General features: G+C 37.1%; 1 protein-coding gene across 1 annotated transcript in view; it reads right to left on the reverse strand.

Annotated features, from left to right (window-relative positions):
• Positions 1 to 750: 750 nt before the first annotated feature.
• The window catches only part of ARRDC4 (arrestin domain containing 4), a 35,796-nt gene continuing 13,040 nt past the window's right edge, over positions 751 to 23,506 (reverse strand). Inside the window, exons 2-8 of the mRNA XM_072402677.1 lie at positions 20,441 to 20,504; positions 16,494 to 16,641; positions 12,367 to 12,469; positions 9,109 to 9,365; positions 8,022 to 8,184; positions 6,557 to 6,711; positions 751 to 4,569 (exon numbers count right to left, since the gene is read on the reverse strand). Coding sequence (XP_072258778.1) covers positions 4,510 to 4,569; positions 6,557 to 6,711; positions 8,022 to 8,184; positions 9,109 to 9,365; positions 12,367 to 12,469; positions 16,494 to 16,641; positions 20,441 to 20,504 — 950 coding nt within the window. The 3' untranslated portion in view covers positions 751 to 4,509. The remainder of the gene's footprint in view (positions 4,570 to 6,556; positions 6,712 to 8,021; positions 8,185 to 9,108; positions 9,366 to 12,366; positions 12,470 to 16,493; positions 16,642 to 20,440; positions 20,505 to 23,506) is intronic.

The following is a 23,506-nucleotide window of genomic DNA, read 5'->3' on the forward strand; positions in this document are numbered from 1 at the left end:
GTACAACTATGCAAGGTGGATGGATGGCTGGAGTTCAGCCTTAAATCCGACCTAATAGGAAAAAATATAAACTCAAGTCCTGGCTCCTGGTGGCTTTTTGTTTTAGCTCTATGTGCACTTTGTATGCAGTGGTGCCCCATACAGAGCCAGCCATTGAGGGCAATGTAACTCTTGCACATGAACAGGACAGGACTCCATAAGCCTTGAGGTCCACCATGGAGTCATGGAGAAGATGGTGTCTTCATAGGATGCAGTGATGACAAGATTCTGGACCTGTCATCAATGCATATTGCCCTAGACAGGTAAGTGTGAAGTCGGTAAGTGTGCTGTGCATACTTGATGAATATTGCAGAAGCTCACCACTAACAAATGGCTACAGTTCTGCTTTAAGTAGATTGTTTGCTGTTATATTTTTTTAGACACTCATTTGCCAATGGCTTTAAATCAATTAGAAATAGTGAACTAACTTATTACCAAGATGCTAGGTGTCAGCAGCAAGTCAGCTGAGCTACAATAAATGTTGGAATTGTTCAATCACAGTTCATGAGGTATGTTTGCGTCTGTTTGCTCCAGATTTATACAACAATCACCCAAGATCCTTCAATTTTCTAAACAGAACTATGTGAAAACGAGTAAATCTTTGATAAAAGTCAGTAAAGCTTTAGTGAAGCATTTGTTAATATTCCCTAAGACATAATGTTAATGTTAACAGATCAAAATACCTTTGGTTTAAACATTCCAAGAAACACATTAGAAATTGAACTTTGTCACATTTATTTCTCTGCTTTTTATACAAAAACAAATGGTAAAGCCACAGTTAGTTACAAAACATCATGAATACCCATAACAAAGTGTTAACACATGCAGTCACAGTAATAATACTATTAGACAGACAATGAACTTCTACACAGCTGTTATATTCAATAGGAAAATCCTAGATTTGGCTGAGACAAAAGAGTCATTGAAAAGCACAAATTGTACTGATAAACAAAAAATGCAGCAATGACCTGAAGAATAAAAATGTGTGAGAGACTCTGCAGTAAGCTACTAATGGAGATGCTCATCACTTGACAAAAATCAATGTTCACATACGAAAGTAAATGATGGTAAGATTAATCTGTGTTCACTTGGAGAATGCAATCATGTGCAAGGGAAGTGACAAAAAAATGTAACTTTGGTATCACAATATTTGATTGATTGAAGTTAACACAACTTTATCTTATTTACTAAACTCAGTGGACATTCACTCTGCAAACTGAACAATCTCTATTATAACATTAGTAAATTGTGGTGTCTACATCGACCCCAACCAACCAATGTATCCCATTGAGATGGTTCCTTTTACCTGTCCTGTCCTGTAGATTCTGTTCTTATTCTCTCCAAGGTAAGCTGAATTCCCCTATTAGACAGTCATTACCAAATATTGTCCTTTTTGGAAAATGTCACATACTACATGAGGAAGCGGTTCAGGGACATGTGGAAGCTGTAATCTCACCACAACCTCACTGTCAGTCTGAACATAGCCTAAAGTATGCACATTTTACTTCTATCTTTCTAGGAGAGGCCAGAAAATAAAAGAAAAGGACATTTTTTCATTTTTGTAATTTTGTTACAGAAGGCTATACATGAGCCTAGAATACTGAACTTACTATAGGCATATGTTGGCAAGGTTCAAACTCTGCAAAATGCAAATTATTGCATTGACAAGAAAATCTTTCTACTGGGCAGCTTGGCTTGCAGTTCAATAAGACATCATGCATCCAAAGAAACACAATGCAACACAAAAGCAGCTTTGGAACAGCCCAGTGTACTACTCAATTTGTATTAGTAAAATGCTGGAATTCATGTGTTTGCAATGCACACTAAATCAAATGCAATTCAAAACTCCCTGTAGTCTTGGGCCCATAAATAAGTGGCATAACAGAGTTATGAGGAATGGATATATTTTTGAATGTGTCAGTGCCACTTGTTAGGAAAAGGCCAGTTTAAGTCCCTATTAATGAAGCAAATATGTACTTGCTGACAATCTATACAGGCCACCTTCATTCATAACATGTCTTCACAATGCATGCAGATGTGGAAGGCATTGGAGGGATGGTAAAGACTAAACAATAGGGTGCTTATGTGGCAAAGCCTAGATTGGGTATTTTAGAAAGGTAAAGTGGAACAATGATAATGTAACAATGCCAACATTGAAAACATTTATTACACTCACAAAGCCCCCATATATGAACATGTTTGCATTTGCAGTGATGGCCATATGCTATATGAACTACAATGGAGAATTTCCCAGTTTTTTGTACAGTATACTGATAATATATTACACAGATACATAAGCTAAATGGAACAATTGTATATTTGAGATGTGCAATACAATGTACCTATTACTCTACAACAAATACATTGCTCTAACTTATTCACAGGCAGCTGTTACTTTTATATTTCATTTGGGGTACAAGCCAAAGCACCAATATAAGGGTGACATAACCATACTCTATACTTTCTTAACAGTCATTTAAATGTTAGACTTAATTTAAAGATTTAGATATATTTAATTCACAATAAACATTTCATTTGTTATTTTCCCCTTAAAGCACCTGATTATGTTCCTGAGAGTAAAAAAAGAGAGATATATTAATACATTTGGCTAAGATGATTTTTGAGAATAATTAAATGTTTCAAGCCAAAAAACAAAGTACCATGCAGCTCAGAAAGAAAAGAGTGAAATGTACCAAAATCACAGTTTACAAATATTTTTTTTAATACTAGCTACAGACAAAATCAACTTTTATCTAGCACATGGAGATATTGGTTGTATTACCCTCACTTAAAACAACAACAGGATCACCAGGGTGATATGGACCTTGGAATCACAAGTAGGAAAAATATGAACATTTGTCTTTTGTATATCCCTTATTTGTTCCTACATGGAGACCCTGGTATGGAGAACAAAAGCAAAATTGGTGCAGGTATAAAATGCAGCACCTAGAGGCACATACACATACTAAACCAACGGGCGCCAACTGGTGGTCCGCAAGAAAATTTTGGTGGTGTGCCACATCTCCCGTACAGAGTGAAGGCTCAGGCCGATGGGCGAGTTGTGTCTCTGGACTGAGCCTGTGATGGGAGAGTGGGCAGTTTCTAGCATCATGACGTCACTATGGGGGAAGTTTCTTCCCCTTTGAGTGACACATGGCTCCCCCCACATGCGTGGTCCGGGGTCTGTGCATTTAGTGGTCCGTAATTTTGAAAAGGTTGGCTACCACTGTACTAGAGTACATGTAGATGTGCTTTAAAAGTGCATTGTAGATGTGCATTTGGAGTGCAGTTGGTAACACTCATTAGGGGTTGATTTACTGAAGGTATATAGGCTGTTCACTCAGAAATGCCTTTAGCTAAGTAATGTTGATTGGGTATTCATTGCAAAGTGAATTTTTACAATATTCAATAAGCTTAATGAATTATTCCTTTCAAGTTGATAATTAACCTTGGTAAGTGAACAGCCTTTAGTAAATCAGCCTTACTATAATACATGCTTCAGCGTGAACAAGTTCCATGTGACCAGTCTCTACTCCAATGCATGTGAAATGAAGCAATTGAACTTTTTTGGTAGAAAGGAGATGATTTGGAAGAGAGTAACACTTTATTCACAACAACTTTAGTTGGTCACACAGACTCACAATCTGATTGGACCTGTAAACAAACTATTTAAATGCCATTTTGGCAGGATTTATAGCCTTGCGCAAAACGAGTCAAAGCAGAATAAGGCAATGTGAATCGAATACTATTCACAGATGAAAAGGCTATTTTATCCCTTTAGAAGATCAATAAATTTCCCTTTAAATTACAGTGAGTTATACTTATACATATTTGGACATTCTTGTAGCTTGCCAGAATCAAGAAAACTCACAGCAGTGGCAAGAAAAAAATATTTGTGCAATAGGTTTCCCAAAAAACATTAAAATAGTTGATTGACACTAAAACAATTAAACACGAATTATATATCTATCAGTATGCTTTGTTACAAATATAGTTTTCTAAAATTAAAAAATACATATTGGTTGACCTCCCTACATTCCAAAACCTATCTAGACTCTCTGGAATTTTCATTTACTTTTTCAACAGTGATTTTAAGACTTAAAATTGATAAGAACTCTGATAAAAATCCTTCCATCTGATAATTTCCCTGTTTTTATCCTGTTTATGAAACAATATAGGAGGTAATGGAGTGCACGTGACACAAAGGATAGCAGAGGCTTCATCTCCAGGGAGCACGGATTTATTCCAGTTTAGGAACGTCTGCTTATTTCTTTGGAGTGTCTATTATCTGGAACCAGGTCTTCATACTCTTTATATGTTATGCTCTATGCTTCATTAGTGTGCACAGAAGTAGTTATTTACAATGAGCAGATTTTGAATGTTGCACAAGTTCCCAAAGGATTTCAACTTTGGCTTGCATTGTTTATTATGAGATGTGATACCATGTTACTAGGTTAAGTGATTAAGCTTTCATTCTTCTAAGGCGAATGGTACAGTGCTTTCCGCTGTGTGATTGAGATTTGGGTCAACCTGTGAATAAAAAGAACATATAGGTATAAGACTTCCAAGAATTCTGTAGACTTTTTTTTATAATAATATTGGAAGAACAGAACAGACTCATTGACTATAATGTAAGCCCTTCGGGCCAGGGTCCTCTCCTCCTCCTGTGTCGTTTGCAACCCCTATTTATTGTACAGCGCTGTGTAATATGTTGGCGCTATATATATCCTGTTTATTAATAATATAATGGTGTTTAGATTCAAGATATTCCAAATACAGGACATTTGAACATCTGTCAAACTAAAATCTCTTTTTAAGATTCTTTCTGTGAATTGTAGAGATTACAGCAAGTTTAAGGATTGTGTAAAAAATTGAAAGAGTAAGTCTTTAGAAAATGTGAAATACATCCACAGAATAATTTTCTCCATTTTTACTTTTCCAAAAGAGCAACTATACAAAAAAGGAACATTATCAAAACCAAGATTTCTCAAGAGATTATTTTCCTTATAATAAACAAACCACAGAAGTAAACAATGATTTGAGAATGGATGTGGATTGAATATTTGAAGCAGAACAACATTTCTGATGGTAAGGTACCAAAAACTGACCTAGCGTGAAGGGTGCAAGATCGAGCAACTCATCATCACAAGCTAGTGTATATAGGTAAAACAGGTCTTACAACTACAAGCAAAGCCTTATTTATCTACACTGGGTTTATCTTTCTTTGCAGAGATGAAAGACCTGAGTTTCTGCTTTTACCAGGATGTTCTGCTCATCCAGAATTTCAGAAACTTTTCTTTTCTTAAAGGCAGAGAAATTAGATATGAGCACCAGAAAACAAGTTTGAACATACTGGAAATCAACCAACCATGTGAGACCAAGTCTGTGTTGTGTTTGTCTATAAAGTGATGAAAACCTGTAGCTAACCAATGCCCTTGTAGTTAAAATGTCAATGTCTTGTCTTATAAATAGAGACAAAGAGGCAAGAAATATTTTATGTTTTAGAAAGCTAGCTTAAAAAATGTCTTGTACTGAAACTCGTATTTTTAAAATACAACAGCGAGGTTACATTCAAGAAAATTCACCTAGGCTAGGTAACCTAGGCAGAAGTCTAGGGCCCATCTGAAGTCAAGGGGACCCAACTCTGACTTTCATGACTGTGGAATACCAGGAACCTGCAGACCTCCTCCTACACCAACTTACCCAACCCTATCCGACAATCAAACCTAGTTCACCTACTTTTCAGATCATTCAGGGGACTCCACACCAAAGATGGGTCCCCCACCCCATTGATATTGACACCAAGGAACACTGCACTCAAGGACCTCAACCACAGAACCTTACCCAACCATTTCCCGCAATACTATAGCCCAACCTTGAACCTCTTCCAGAACCCAAGGGAAGGAGGGAGGGAGGGAAGCTCTCACTAGCTCAGTGAAAACTTCTGATGACCTCAGCTTTCTATTCAATCACCTTTATGACCTTGGTCCCACTCCTAACTCAGCCCTCCCACTATTCCTCTAGCTGCCCCTTCTATAACCCCAAAACAACTTTTTAACCCTCGTCTGTCTGCTCTGCTGTTCTCTCAGTCATGCAGGCCATCCCCTAACTCACTCACTCCAGGCCTGTCTTCCTATAGAAACCAGGTTATTAGCAAAACTGGTCAAAACTTTAGACCGGCTTCTCACTGTAAAAGGGAAGATGAACTTGTAGGCATTTGGGTCCATATAAGCACATACTATACAGACCGTGTGACTTTTCTGTATCTACTGCAATCTATAGCAAAGCCACTCAACTGGGACACCTTGTAACCAGGACCTGAACATAGCTGTTTTTTTTTATGTAACTAAATAATAACTAAATAATAACTAAGAATAAACTCACGTATGCAGCTAAGAATCTAACTCATACTTAGCATTTGTTTTGAATACTTCTTTTTATTAACCTGCCAATTGTTATCAGGGGAACCTGTTTCTTTCCAGAATCTGTCCACTCATCCACACGATCTAACGCTTACCTGTGAATATAGTGGCGGAGGTTGAAATCGGAACTCTTGGATGATAGCAAATGAAGGAAAACAAAGTCCATCTAGTAATTCTTCTTGTTCAGTGACTGATGGGGAACACCATGAAAGGTCTTCTTCTGAAACAACGTCTGCATAATTTGGTGGTGCTGGTGATAAAACAAGTCTCATTATTTAAAGGGTTTCATAAAAGGGTAAAAAAAAATTTCATTATGTTTCACTTTATTCTCTTTATTTCACTCCTTTGCAACCTCTCGCCTTCACAACAGTAGGATTATCTAAAGGCCTGTGTCAATTAAGTTTCGGCTTGTGTTAATGGCATAATTCCGAGACATTTCCACGACCACCCAAAATGAACTAATAGTTGACTATAATCTGCAGCTTACACCATTCTAAACTGCATTCTCAACATTCCATACATCATTTTCATACACATGTGGGAATGCCAAACAAAAGCCCTAAGACTGACAGTGAACTTGGGATGCAAAAAGCTCTGTGTGCACAGTTCGATCTACAAGAATTGACCTATTTCACAAAAAAAGATACATGTGCTTTATTGGGTAAAGCTTTATTATTAAACTAGAACAACTGTTGCCTGTGAACAGGGGTGGGGGTCTTTCACACCTGTCTTTCCCCTATAATGCCAATTTGCCATCTCTACCATCTCTACCCACACCTTAAGCCATATACAGTAGAACCACAGTTATCCAGCACCCACCGTGAATGGTAGATTCCAGATAAGTGTAGTTTCCAGTTAACTGAGGTTACTCTGAAACTGAGGTTTCTCAGCCATTCAGCACTAGACTTGAATGGGGAGACTTGTCCTCATTCACCTCTAGTGCTGAATAGCTGAGAATAGGGAAACCCTGATGATGCTTGAGCTGTCATCAGGGTTTCCCTTTTCTCAGCCAATCATGGGGCGGAGCAATCAGCGCTGCTCTACTCTCCTGACAGCTCCACTCTTCTGATTGCTCCCGCAGCCCTAGCACAAATGCTACTAGAAGACATGCCACAGCTCTGCTAGGGCTGCAGGAGCAAACAAGAAAGCGGAGCTGTTGGGTGCCAGTTATCTGAATTTTCCGGTTATCTGAGTTCCAGATAACCTGGGTTCAACTGTAATTTCAAAGTTTCACACCTATGCAGACGTCCTAAAACCAAGGAAGGGGTTCTGTTAATAGAACAGACAGTTTACATGTCCTGGTCTAATATAATCAACATCCGCAGTGCCACATTTTATGGTGATTGGATTAAGGTGTTTATCCTATGTGGATATAAATGCTGGGGTAACTCCTACGCTGGTAGTACTGATGATTTTGCTTGAAAAGCTGAAAAAGGTCCTAACAACATAACGAGAACCAATTCAATGTGACTAAGTACTAACTACTGGTAGTTATCCACATTCAATACTATTACAAATATCTTAAGTAAAAATATCAAAATATTGGAAACCATTTTTTACCTTCTGGTTGTTCTGGCAGTGTCAGGGCAAGCCAACTCATGTCCACTGTAAACTGACTGGCCACACTGGGGTTTCTGTACGTGAACGCATTGAATGGCACAGTGCCTATAACTATAGGAAGCTCCACCATCAGTCTTTTTGCTCCAGGAATGTGAATATAGACCTGAATAAGTAAAAGAGAGATCTGTAATTATCTTCTTTCTTTAAGCTGTCATAAATTAACAGAAAATTACAATGAAAAACTCCTTTCAGCAAATGTTAAATAAGGTATTATTAAGATCAATTAAGTAATTGCTTTTTACAAGCCAAATTTAAAATTGGTATTTACAAATCAAAGGTATTACTATATTTCCCAGCTATTACAGAGCTATTTTTATGACTTTTATAGATATATCAGAATTGCACATCAGTACTAGTAATACCTATTTTGTACATCTGAACCTCGTTTCAGGAATCCAGAATAAAATATTAAACTGTCAATAACAAAAAGACAAGATTTTTTTAAATATAATAATAAAAGGGTTGTCTTGTTACAGGGCTTAAGGTATTTAATTCTCCATTTTCTGCTGACAGTTATACATTGTTATGGAAACATAACAGAGGGTTGCTAAAGATACACACTGAATTCTATGCAGAGAAGTGAGCTGTAGACACCAGCTAGTGGTCTTAGCATGGCTGAATTTGTAGTTTCAGGTTACGTGCAACCCAATCACTATCTATGTGCTCGGGACTAGTGGGCCTGCCAATTTGGATGGTATTTAGAACATGTGGCTGGGTTATGGACATTATAAAAGAGATATATTCTAATAGTAATGTATTATATTACATATAACAAGCCCTAAATTAGCTCTAAGACAAGCCTTTACTCACCTTTGTAGCTGCATGTACTTTGGATCAATTCATTGACAAAGTTTAATGATTTAGAAGACATTAACTAAAGGAGCCAAGGCTGTAAAAATATTTCTATTCAATACCCTATAATTTGTAAAGGAAATGTATAAACAAAATCCTAGCATATGATTGCTTGATTGAAGTTGGACACAACGTCATCATTCTCAAACAGTTTTTCTAATGTTTAATGACTCACCGCTAGAACATACTCCACACGAATGATCTGGCAGTCCAAGATGGTGGGTGTTACTGGAGGTATTTTAAGTGTCTTCCCATTCCAAGTTTCTGTACTCCCTGAGGCAATATGGTTTCCACGCACACTTGCCAGCATCTGTTTATGTGTTTTAGTTTTCCCATTGACTATAAAGCTTTGAGTTTGGTATATAGCAGCTTTGGGAACTATTAGACGTGAAGAACCATTCTCAATTTCTGCATAAATTGCAACAGCTTCTCCTAAGGAAGAGACATGACAAGTAAACTACTCCACTTTACTACATATTATTGTAATCTGAATACACATCAATATAGATAATTATCTGTGCTGCCCTCTGTTTTGTGTATAGTGCTTAAGTACAATCATGAGAAAAGGGAAGTACAAATTTTTTTTTTCAATTCTAGAATTTTACATATCAGGACAAAATCATCTGGTCCATTTTTTTGGTCCAGGTTTTACAATTATCCAAATCTAACCATACAATATACAACATATTTTGCAAAGTCATTATTTATTTTACAAAAATGAAGCCAAAAGGGAGAAGCTAAGTGTGAAAAGTACACCCCATGATTTAATAGCATGTACAACCCCCTTTAGCAACAAAAAGTTCAAGTTATTATATTAGGTATGACTTTTTTCAGTCTCTCATATTGGGCCTAATTTATTAAACCTCTCCAAGGCTGGAGAAGATACACTTTCATTAGTGAAGCTGGGTGATCCAGCAAACTTGGAATGTATCTGGTCCAGGATTTAAAACACTTGCTAGCAAATAGCAAATTACTTTGAAGAAATCTATTTCAGGTTTGCAGGATCACGCAACTTCACTGATGAAAATGTATCCTCTCCAGCCTTGGAGAGCTTTAATTAGGCACAATGTTGTAAAGACATTTTGGTTCATTCTTCTTTACATTTCTTCAGTTTTTTTAAAGTGTGAGGGTATTTGTTTATACACAGCTCCCTTAAGGTTCCAGCAAAGTATTTTGATTTAGTTGAAGTCTGGATTTTGACTGGGCCATTGCAACACCTTGATACATTTCTTTTTCAGCTATTCTGTTGTAGATGTGCCCATATGCTTAGGGCTACTGTCCTGTTGCATGATAAAATTTTGCCAGGCTTTAATTGTTGCAGAGATGTTACATTTGACTCCGGAATCCTTTGGTGTACAGGGGAATACTTTGTAAACTCAAGACTGCAAAGTACCCAGGTTGCTAAAGCATTGGCCTTGTATCACCATGCTTGACATTTGATATGGAGTGTTTGTGCTGATTTGTGCTGATTCTGTGTTTGTTTGTTTTTTTTATCAAATATTGTGCTGTGCATTACGGCTAAAAATCTCTACTTTGGTCTCATCTGTCCAAAGGACATTGTTTCAGAACCCTTGAGGTTTGTTCAGATGCAAATTTGCAAAGCTAAAACATGCTGCTATGTTCTTTTTAGAAAGAAGAGGCTTTCTCTTGGCCACTCTTCAAAAATGTCCCAATTGTTTAGTCTTTTTCTAACTGTATTGTCATAAACTTATTTTTAACACAATGAGATTGGTGAAGCCCAAGATGTAGTTCTCTGGGTTGCAGTTTTTCTGAGCATTACAGTCAAATTTACTGGAATGTCCACTCCTAGAAGATTGGAAACCCTAACCCTGAAAGTTTTACATGTTTCTCATGTTGAAAAGACTTTAAATTGTTTGGAAATGGCCTAACTGACCTAAATCAGTGGTCGCCAACCTTTCGGACCTCACAGGCCACCAAATCTGGACTGCACATGCATGGGGAGCCGTGTGTCACTCAAAGGGGAAGAAACTTCCCTCAAAGTGACGTCACGATGCCAGAACCCTGCCAGAATCTCTCCCATTGTAGGCTCAGACCTGCTTACTAAACATCTTGGTGGGGCCAGTAGAGCAGAGTTGTGGACACCACAAAAGTCCGGGATGTTTAGCAAGCAGGTCTGAGCCTGCGATGGGAGAGTGGGCAGGTTGTGCCCATACAGGGGACAGAGCCGCGGACCACCAAATTTTTCTCCAGTTGGCGCCTGCTGCCCTAAATGATGGCCAGCAACAATAGCTTCTCTGAGGTCACTGCTGATGTCTTTATTTCTTGGCATTGTATTTCCACACACCTGCATGCTGCAGCCAGCGAACTGTCAAAACTTTAACTTTTATAAGAACCCATTAAGTACCAGATAAAAAAAAATCTAGTACCAGGCCGATTTTTTTTTTTATTATGTTCTGGTGTGTGCAAAACCTTGGTATAGAAAGAGGATGTACTTTCTATTTCTCAAGACTGTACATTGTAATCACAGAAATAATAGTCATGAGTTCATGCCACATCATCCAGACAGTTCAACTCATTGATCTCCAGACTGTTATTCATACTTTAACTTCCCACTTTCTGTTTTTCCCCTAAATTTCTTTTCAGTTCAGGTGAATCTTCAAGCGGTTATAGATTTTCTTTAACAATTAACAATACAAATAATTTTCCATTTCTTCCAAATGTATTTTCATTTTTCTTTAGTTGAATATGTTTAAAAATGTTTAGGCACATTTTAAGTAACAGAATTTTAATAGGACATATTCATGTCGCATTAGATAAGTGGAATAGAATAAGCAAAAATAGATCTGTGATAAAGAATTTAGATTCGTTTTAGAGCCCAAATCGTGTATACGATTTGTAAAGTTTCCACATTTTATAAGAAATTCTTTTATTGCCAAAATAAAATCTATAGTTTTAAGAGAAGGATTTATTTCAGGATGTATCCATGATATTAGTTTGTCATGAATACTCAGCATTTTAGCAAATCTCTCCCTAATGCTTTGTGGCTGCGTTTATGAATTTACTAATTGAAGCAGAACTGAAGTCCATAATATTCATCTTCCCTTCCCTTTTGAATACAATCAAAAACCCATCTATCCAAATCAGTTTGTAGAACAAGACTGCCTTCTTAGGACTGAAGGCTGTTTTTTCATAACCCTAATGATTATAGTTGCTATGGAATGCAATTTGGGGCAAAGTAAAAGTGTTTACACAGTAATATGCCTCCATAATGACATATGAAATACTGGCTTTACCTGTTTCACTGTATGAAGATAATGATACTCTTACACAATTTGAGTGACATAACTACAATGAATACATTACACCTAATTTTATCTCTTGCCTAATTCAAGGATATTTTTGTGTGATGTATTCTGGCTGTGTATTATGTTGCTGTATATATATATATGCAATGTAAAAATATGAACCTTACCATTGCAGTAACCTTTCCTTCCAATTTTGGCACTTAGTGATATTGGTCCAGAGGTGAAGAACCAGCATCCAACCATTCGCTCTTTGGTTTGCTCTATGGGAGTCTAAAGAAGGTAAATAGGTAGCTTTAATAATGTGCAGGGGAAGTGAAAATACCTAGAGGTACATATGCTGCTAGAAGAAGACATGCATTAAGTGGAATATGATGTGATTAAAAGGTTCAATTACTGGATAATGTCCAGAGCAGCAAGATATGAGCAGATATAAAAAGTACCTAAGTGATTACCTGACTCACATGATGCCAATTTACACTATTTATTCAACACGGATCACCTGCCTTGCTAAAGGCCATTTAGCTCTCAGATAAACACATGCTCATAAACATGATTATGTATGAGCCCAGCTCAGTGTTTAAGGGATGTGTTTGTTTTATAAAAATCCTAAAGGTCTTTAAGAACTGCTTCATGACTGTCTATATAGGCATAGGTCAAGACTGTATTAGAATATATATTTAAATATTTTATTAAAATAATATGTATGTATATATATTTTATATTTGACTGTGTGACTACAAATGTACACCAGTGGCTTGTAGTCACGAAACATGGTTTTTCCTTCGAACTCATTAATGTAGTTCCTCACAATCACACAACGTGGATACAGCACAAGTAAAAAAAACTGCCTTAAAGTGGACCTATATCCTTTTTATACAATGTAAAAATGTGGACATTTTTAAAAAAAGTTTTTCTATTTTTAATTTTTTTTGTTGGAGAGGACCCTTCCCTTTGCAACTGTATCACTGTGGTGTTAAAGACTGAAGGTGAAACGGTATGAGCAGAAGGATATATGATACTTCTATATCCCAGGAGGCTACCTAAGAATGAGAATGCGTCATAAGGAGCTTTCCTTTATTGCAAAAAAAAAAGTGCCGATCTCACGTATATGCACTGTGATAAGCACTTATTTTTTTACATTTTCAGAATGAAAGTCACCCAATCTCATGCCTGTACAGTGCTAGATTGGGTGACTCGGGCAGAACCTAGAAGAAGAAAAAAGATGGCCTGTATTGTCTATGAGAAGAAGAAGGAATAGTCCTTTTGGGATTTTTTTTATAAATATTGAAAAGAAAAATATACATAATTGTTTGTCAATGCAAATATGTCTTTTTCGATTTGACACTTGGCAGCATTATTGTCACATCCGTATCATTGTTCATGTCCCCAGAAGCAAAATGATAAAAAATATGTTTGTAATTGTTATTACAATTGCTGAAAATGAGTGGTGTTTAGCCATATGATGGTAATTTATTCTGATACTGAACAGGTGTGTGTATACAGCAACAGGGCTTCAGAGAAATGCCAGAATTGTTTTCTGGCCCATAGAACTCCCTACAAGTAGTTATAACTAAATTAGAAATCAATATTGTTTGCTGTGGAGAAGTCAAGCGATTAGGATTTATGGTTTGTATGACAAATCTGCTACATGCATTGGGTCTGATTAACGTAAAGCTCTCCAAACCTGGAGTAGTTAGACTATCATGGGTTAACCTTGGTGATCAGGGATTGGGATTTGCCAAATAATAGGAAATTATTTTATGAAATTCATTCTAGGTTTGCTGGATCACCCCTTCTCCCCATCTTCTTCAACCTTGGATAGCTTCAATAAATCAGGTGTATTATATTTGGGGAAAACAAGAAATATGGGGTTGTGACACTGATTTGATTTATAGACTTTTTGTTCAATGATGTTGCTAGTGAATATGCTTTACACAATATATTATATATTATTTACACAAAATAAAACACTGTGAAAGTTTAGATACAATATCTAAACCTTACTTGGGTATTGCCTATGACATTGGACTGAACCAATGTATACATATATACAAATGGATGGGTGGAACAATGGAATCCCCCTTCGGGACCCAGGTAAAAAAAAGTTCTTGTATGTTAATGACCTCCAACCACTGTCACCAAAAAAGACAGACCTGGAAGCCTAGGAGTTTTAGAGAAATTTGGTGCAAAAAAAATGCACATTGCCAAGTATCCCAGAAAAATATAGACCTGCAGGGTTTCTGAGGAAAACAAGCTAGAAATCATCCTTTACGATAAACACTAGCATGCTTAAATGGACTGATAGCTACACTCATTTGGGGTGTAGAAATTAACCAAAAAGAGTTTCAAGCACACCAATAATTCTCTAACCAATAAAACCCTGGTACCCAAAACATAGTCCCATGTACAGCCTACAAATTGCAGACACTGCCCATATTCTAGCACCAGAGCAGTACAATTGTGTAGTAGGGTTGTATTGGCTGAAAACTAAAAGGTGTCTCTCAGTTACCTATGGAGTATTGTCAAACTACCATGATGTCCAGAAGGTCTTAAAAATACATCCACTGTTTGTCAAATCCTGGGAGATTTTTTCCATCAAAAATGTTTGTAGCATTATTTACATGTAAGCTTGATTTAATGTTCAGTAAGTATACCTAAAGCTATGTACAAATGTCAGATGATTCTCAGCTATGATTCTCAGCTATGTACAAATGTCAGATGAATGATTGGGTCTCGGGTGAGAATCTGACGTGTATGGAGGCTGTTCTATGTTGTTCATGGGTCCGTCCTGACGGACCCATGAAGACCGATGATGAACAACCACAATGCAAGAGAGGGGAGGAGTGCATGGCTGGGTGCCTTTTTCTCATTCTTCTACCTCCCCTCTCCATAGAACAGAACATGGTTGTGTGCACTCATTTATCTGTCACTGTTTTGTCTCTGGAAACTCATGTAAAATCACTTCCAGTAGCAATAATTGTATGTGGAGGGAAGATTATGTCAATAGCATGTCATAGATTGTTGGTGCCCAACGCTCAGCCAGCTGAGCTCCAGATACCTCCTAACACAGCCATAAACAGATCGAAAAGATGCCAATCTCATTCTAGCTTTAATACTTTGCAACAGATACCAATGTTTCCTTGCATGTACAGTACGAAAAGGACGAAACCTACAGATTTTAGACTTCCAAACCACTGATGAAACCAATTTAAAAAAAAAAATTGACTACATCATCAACCTATCCAAGTTTACGGCGGGAGATGTATGGCATATCATCACATACTATGGCCAGTTAAAACACATTTGCAGCCAAACTGAATCATTTACCCTTCTCCAAATCCATCATACCACTGTAGACAAGAGCTCTATTATACTGGATGGCAAAGTAGCCACTTCAGATCATTCCACTACATGAAGAAGTGCAATACACAGAAAAAGAAAAGAATAACAAGGAAAATATTTTTTTGTGATATAAAGCCCTTGAATGCAGAAAGTAAAATGTTCCGAAGCAATAAAATGGCATAATAGAAATGTAAGACTGTATTTAATCTCACAACTTCAAGACTTTATGAAGTTCCACAAGAATCCTTTATACACTTCCTCATCCAAAAACGCCCAACACATTTTATGTCAAATTGGTCTTGTTTAAAATCAGCTTCAATTGCCAGGGTATTTTCTTGTGATGATATCATTCATATTTAAATACCGCACCATTAGGCTCCTGTATAGCTGTCATGAAAGTGCAAGGTATAATTGTATATTATTTTGATAAAATGGGTGCAGATAAAAGAATAAAGCTCATTAGCTCCACATCTCAGCACTGTGTTGTTACTCATGCTCTGATCCTCCCTGCCATACTATGTATTTGCAGTCATTATGGAGTTCAATGCTTTAATGTGATCCAATTTGCCATTAGGGCATGATGGCTGAAAGGATTTCGCCAGCAGCTGCATACACTTACTTAGTGGTAGAAAATGGCATGAAAAATGGAAGGATACGTGACATATAATGGTCTGCATTAGATAGCAGACCTTCAATGATTAATAATAAGTCTGCCATAATTGTCTTGTGCAGCTGTCATTATTCACGTTTAGAACAGCAAGCCTCACAAATGCAGCCTCGGTCCTAAATGGGACTGCGTGATGTAGAGCTAATAAAACAAATTGGCACACCTGCATACATTAGCAGAGCAGATACCAACCGCAGACAGCTAGAACTAGTTGTTATTGGATGGTAAACAGAAAGGAAATGAAAATTGTCACTTTTTTTTCCTAGTTGTTAATATAGTTCTTACGAGCAAAGATGGTGAATTGACATCAATCCGGCTGGTGACTCGGAGCTCCCGGTGGATAGTTAGATCAGGCACTGAGGGTCTTTGTAACACAGCAGAGAGTTGGTACTGAACTTTTCCATATTTTCCAGTGAAAGTTGTAACCAAATTGCTAAATACAAAAAAAAAAAATAGTTACAGAGATAAAACATAAAGCAAATATTCCTAAATGGTTCTAAGGTAGATACAAAAACAATAATAAAAATGGATACATTAATGCAGGGGGAAGTTAGCCCAATGTAAAAGCAAAAAAGCAAGCATGAGTTTTAAAGGATCCAGGAAACAAGCATTACCACACATATAAAGGCTTAGAAAATGTAGACATGCCCCCATCATTCTGAGATGGAAACAAGGACAATTATTATATTAATATTATTATATTGTATTTATATAGTGCCAACATATTAGACAGCACTGTACAATTAATAGGGGTTGCCAATGACAGACAATGACACAGGAAGATGAGAGGACCCTGCCCAGAAGAGCTTACAATCTAAGGGGAGGGGGTAGGAATTTTTCAACAAAATGTTTGAACTAATGACATATCCATGTCACCCCCACTGTGTAAACCATCAGTACTTGAATTATAAAAACATATGTTTTTGTAGTAACAGATGTCCAATAACATTAACTGCTAAGAGATAAAACGAGGGGATCTTTCACCTAAACCATCATTTCCCTTGTTTGCTCTGCAGAAAACAGTCCACCCCTCACTGGTATTTAAAATGAATGGTTCCTTTCCACTCAATGGATACATCTGGTGGCTTAACATGTTATTGTAATTTATTTATTTTTTTATTATTTAAATAAATAAATGATATATTATTTATTCATTTATTTAAATTTATCTTTATTATCTCATGCAGAATTACCTTTGTGTATTCATGCACATATATTCTCCATTATAGTGACCTTATAAAATTCCATTAGTCTATTCAAAACACCGTGGGGAACTACCTATCACCTTTATCTAAAATTACCTTCTGCATACATTATTATATATTATTAGATTATTATTACCTATGAAAGTGGAAATGAATCTGTTGTTGCTGATGCTGATGTTACTATGTTATCTGTAGGCATGGCACTTTGTGCAAATCTTGTTTGTACATACATTTGTAGTATATTTTTATATATATGAATTCCATTTTTCCTCATTTAGAATGTACATATTTTAGTCATATTGGACTTTGATATGCATTGAATCACTTCACTGCCTACATGTTTAATGGGTAACCGAGAACACACACAATCTGGATCTACAAAAAACAAAATGCCTTTATATGGGCAGTGGAACATAAAAAGGCATAGAATACTACAAAAGTTTGTTTTGAGATCTGTGTTTATCTGGTCTCATTGGGGAAAAACTTTGTGGCCAGAGGAAAGAATGCCTCCTTACAATGGTGACTACAATACAACCTTTACAGACATCTAAGTACATCATGTGGGTCATGCAACTGGTCTTACCAAATGTTATTTGCTCCAAAACTACGCAGGCATCATCAAATTGGAGATCAATCAGTCACAGTTTAAGGAACTTCTAGCAACTCCCTGGGAAGTTGAGAATAACTGCTGTGGGCTGACTGCAACCACCATTGCCATTCCTTTAGATTTAATTAAACATTGGCCGCAAATAAAAAAATGTGAACGGACAGTTACCGACAGCAAGGAAGTTTAAATGTTTTACTTAGTTTATCCTTTTATCCTTTCAGGCAGACCCTTAGTACTCGTTAGTAAAACTAGTGGAATAGTGCATTCTAACAAATTTTTATTTAGATGCAGCCTAAGCTATTGTCAAGTAAATGTCAAAAGGGGCCTCCACCTGCACCACAGAGACCTTTATCAATTCCAGCAAACACCCAAAGCTGTATTGTAAGTTCAGAGGGTAACTGGGGCTGTCCCATCGAGGTTGTTACTGTAATTTTGGCTTTTAGTAATGCCAGCAGTTGAGTTCCAAACATGTTATCACCATGGATAGAAAAAGACAAAGTCTCTCTATTGCCTTTTGAGTGGGAAGGCACTCTCGTTTCCAAAGGCTCCTTGGTACATATTTCAAAACCTTGTGGAATGCTCAAAGAAATAAATAATGTCTGGAAACTGTGCAAATAAAGACCTTGGCCCTGATTTATAAAAGCTCTCTAAAGCTGGAGAGAATACAGTTTCAGAAGTCAACTGGGTGATCCAGAGAAAATTGAATGGATTTTTAAAAATCATTTGCTATTTGCTAGCAAATGTTTTGAATCCTGGACCAGATCCATTCCAGGTTTGCTGGATCACCCAGCTTCACTGATGAAAGTATATTCTCTCCAGCCTTGGAGAGCTTTCATAAATCAGGGTCATTGTGTGCAAAAATACTATTTATATGTAAACATCTGTGACTGGCCATACCTTGTGTACCATTAAAGAGAGCTATATGTTATCAATTTAGTTAACGCAGACTGATACACTAAAATCTCCGATAAACTTTAACCTGAAACACAATTTCAAAAGTTGTTCATTCAATCTGTACATGTATCTGATGATCTTTTTAAATGAAGGTCCCTTTTAAAACCCTTACTCTTAAAAGGGGACAACCCTCTCCCAGTTGCATTGACAACCTGTTTCATTCACCCCTTGGGAAAATACAAGTAACTGGGCCGTGGACAAGGACAGTAGACCATTATCCTTATTAAGGCGCTAAACAAAAGCATGGGTGTGCAGCCTGAAGTAAATGCATGTAGTCACAAAGTGGATTGGAAGGGACTGGGATACAAAAATGCATGAAGGCAAATTGTAAATGCTATGCTATGACATTATCATGTTCAATGCATGCTTAACAGCCCTGCATTGAAAGTAAGGAAGCAAAGGCCCATCCACAACCCAAAGCACCTGCAGAAGGAATAAGGTAGGTTTAGGTGTTTTCAAAAGGTATCCTAGACAAAATGAATTTTAGTGCTGGGGCCATGACCCCCGCTGCACTAAATATGTATAATCATTTTTTTATTATTTTTTAAGTTTCTCCAAATTCAAAAAGAAAAAAACAACATGGAAATGGGAACTCGTGAAAAGTAACAAAGGAAAAGGAAAAACACAGATGAAAATAAAATATCAAGACAATCAGACAAGTTGCACATAATACTACTCTAAAGTAGAGGTAAGGAGATACATACATTTACAATATCATAATATATTATTTAGCATTACATTGCCCCTTATTAGATAAAATAATTATGGTTTCATACAGTGTTTTACATTAAGGACTCTATTTATAAAACAGGGAATATGACATTCCCTCAAATGTTCCCTGATGGAAATTTTCTAGGTAGATGTGTTACAATGGCAGTAATTGATTCCCATGAGGGAATTAAAGGGAATGTCTGATTCCCAAGCTTATAAATAGAGCCCTGAGCGTATAATTAAGGTAATTGAGATCTCTAAAATTATTATTATGTATACATGAGAAGTGGCATGGACCAAAGCCTTCAAAAACGTATTACCTAAAATTAATAGGAACCAGAAAAGAAAAGTAGAACAAAGAAAAGAAGGGTAAAATAACAGGGGGTCAGGAAAGGAGAACTAAGGGGAGATTAATAGATTCACTAGGACTAAGTGAACTCCTAAGTTTTAGGAGTTTCACCATAATCCAAAACCCTCCCAAGCTCACATAAAGGTGCTAACAAGGTCAAAAAAAGTTGTCACTCCAGAAAGATTTTAAAAATTGTCCCCAAGGTACCCAAAATGTAATATAGCAGTGTAGGGGTCCTAATTTCATGGGGTTCAGATTTATTTTGTAAGATAAATCCTTCAGATTTTGCACCAAAGACATGAAACTGTTTTGCTGACACTGTAGATAAGCATGAGAGTAGCTAAGTGCTACATTTAACAAATGATATATTAAAAACACTCATCTTTGTACAGAAAACACTACTTACCTTGCTGGAAGTTGGAAACTAAATGGAAGCTTGTGTTTTCCAGCTGAAAATATGTGTCTTTCACCTTTAGTAAAACAAAAAAATATATATATCATTAACTGGTCCAATGATTATTTATGGGCAAAAAATCCACACACAGTCCACAACACAAGTCCATAAATCCACAACACAAGTTTATTTTTACGGTCTTGTTTGTTGCTTCTCAGATGTTATAGAGAACTGAAAACACATTCAGTTACAATAGCTTTTATAGCCTTAGAATATTTCCTCGGTACTTAAGTTGCCTATCAACTGACCCAAGCACTGTCACTTGGGTGATCCAAAGCAAATTTGGCACAGAGGGCAAGTATAATAAAAGGACCAGTTGGAGGTCTTTGCCTTCTTAGTCAAAAGTCCTCCACTGGTTCTGTCCCTCCATCCCAAGTCAGAGAGCGTCTGTTTAAGGGCAATAGTTTTAAAAAGGCCTAAACCAACTGAAACTTATACAATTTTTTAATTTGCCTATAAAATACACTTGTTTTTTTTTTTTTTTAAGTATATTACTGCATTGATTTGTGTTTTTTTATATCGATCCTAAAAGCTCTACATGGGTATTTCCGTGAAACTCACAAGTATACAAGTAAAATATACAGATACACATTACATTATGTATGCAGTTACAATGCCATCTGAGATATAGAGTGGTTCATGGCCAAATGCATATGGTAGTATGAAGAAACCATTAACCTTGTAAGATAAGTCAAAAACCTGAATTACTGCTCTAACGTCTGCCAGACTACTATGGCATACATTTTTTTTTCAAATTTTCAGCCTGTGGGTACATAGATAAACCTACCCACTGATCTGGAAAAATGGTTTACTAAAGGAAGCTATCATTACATAACATCATATAAATATCTTCTATAAAATGCAGAACTTCGGGTTTGGCATCATAGGCTTATCAGATAATTAATATATATAACCAATATGTATGGTTCTAATGTAACTTGTTTCACACCATCTCAGGTCCACTCCTTACATTCCCCCCAACTTTGTGAGATGAAGAAGAGGGACAGCTTTTATGACAAAGTATGTAGGCATAGGACACATCTCTATCATTCCTCCAGTTATGAAGAACATGTAATAATAATGCATAACAAAACATTGGGTTAAACCCAAAAGTGCTTTTATCACCACTACCTTTCCCTTGGAAATCCCCACTACCTTTCCCTTTCAACTTAACATGATTTATCATGGTTTCTCATGCTTAGTTTGCAATATTATAAAAATCATCTCCTAACGCACCAGTGGCCAAATGAGCTTACAAACCCTGCTGGTTAATAGCACACCTACAGCCTAATATTATAAAGTTATAAAGTACAAATACAAACACACCTAACATTCCTGCACCAAATGCTAGTACTCTGCTTTTGCAGTTGCTTTGCTAGGCTTACAAAGCTTCAGCATACCTTATACAGAATAATTCCTGCCTATTCTTGCCTTTTGCATAGATCTAATAGTCTCTGCCCATTTCAGTCTCTTGCACATACCAAATAGTGCACATACCAAATAGCACTTACCCCTTCCTGGTTCTTACATATACTTAAAGTGTACCTAAACTCAGAATGTTTTACTTTTCATAAAAGAGTCGACAACCCTTTAATTTAAAGTAAAAGTTTTGTTTGTTTTTTTTTAAACACAACACCCTTAAAAAAAAAAAAAAAAAAAAAAAGAGTGCAGCACCCCCTTTATTACTTCTTCATCGCGAATGGGAGCGCAGAGCCTCCCGGGATACCTCCCGGAGTCACGCATTTAGACAGGCTCCTGGCTGCTCCTTCTGAGCATGCCTGAGAATCATCAATAGGGCAAAAATTGCTGATCCCATTTCAATGCATGCGCAGTGAGATCTGCAAGTTTTTTCTTTTAGAGAAAGACCGGGACGACGTGGGACCCGATAGAAGAAACCTCAGGATTGTCGGTGTAATTTTTTTGTTTTCGGTTTACTTCCTCTTTAATAATACCTGCCTGTGTTTTCTGTCTTCTACACATACCTAACAGTAACTTTCCCTTTCAGCATGTACCCAATAGTTCCCACCCCTCCCTGTCTCCTGCACATACTTAATAATGTCTGCCACTTTCTGCCTCCTGCAAATACCTAATAATGCTACCCTCTTCCTGTCTCCTGCATATATCTAATACTGGCTGCACCTTACTGCACATACCAAATTGCACTAGCCCCTTCCTGCTTCCTACATATACATAAAGCATACCTAAACTCAGAAATTTTACTTTTCATAAAAGAGTAGACAACATTTTTCTTTAAAGTAAAAATTTTGTGTTTGTTTTTTTTAAGTGCAACACCCTTTAAAAAAAAAAAAAAAGCTGCAGCACCCCCTTTATTAATTCTTGATCGGGAATGGGAGCACAGAGCCTCCCAGGATACCTAAGTCATACTTCCTGAGAGGCTCCTGGCTGCCCCTTCTGAGCATTCCTGAGCATCATCAATAGGGAAAAAATTGCTGATCCCATCTCAATGCATGCCAAGTGAGATCAAGTTTTTTTCCAATCTACGTGACCACTGCACAGGGGCGAGATCGGGTGACGTAGGAAGAAGAATGCGGAAGAAGAAAGGAGAAGATGCCAGGACCCGATCCTCCTTCTGCGCCAGCCCGTAGACAGAGACCGAGATGACGTGGGACCCGATAGAAGAAACCTCCCGACGAACAGACTGATCTGCAGGACTGAAGGTGTGATTTTTTGTTTTCGGTTTACTTCCTCTTTAATAATAACTGACTGTTTTTTCTGTCTTCTACACATACCTAACAGTGCCTTTCCCTTCCAGCCTCTTGCATGTACCCAATAGTTCCCATCCCTTCCTGTCTCCTGCACATACCTAATAGTTCCCTCCCCTCCCTGTCTCCTGTGCATACCTAACAGTGCCCTCCACTTCCTGTCTCCTGCATTTGCCTAATAGTTCCGTCCCCCTCCTGTCTCCTGCACATACCTAATAGTTTCTTCCCCTTCCTGTCTCCTGCACATGCCTAATAGTTTCCTCCCCTTCCTGTCTCCTGCACATGCCTAATAGTT

Source organism: Pyxicephalus adspersus, chromosome 2 (genome assembly GCF_032062135.1).
Source record: "Pyxicephalus adspersus chromosome 2, UCB_Pads_2.0, whole genome shotgun sequence".
NCBI classification, from domain to species: Eukaryota; Metazoa; Chordata; class Amphibia; order Anura; family Pyxicephalidae; genus Pyxicephalus; species Pyxicephalus adspersus.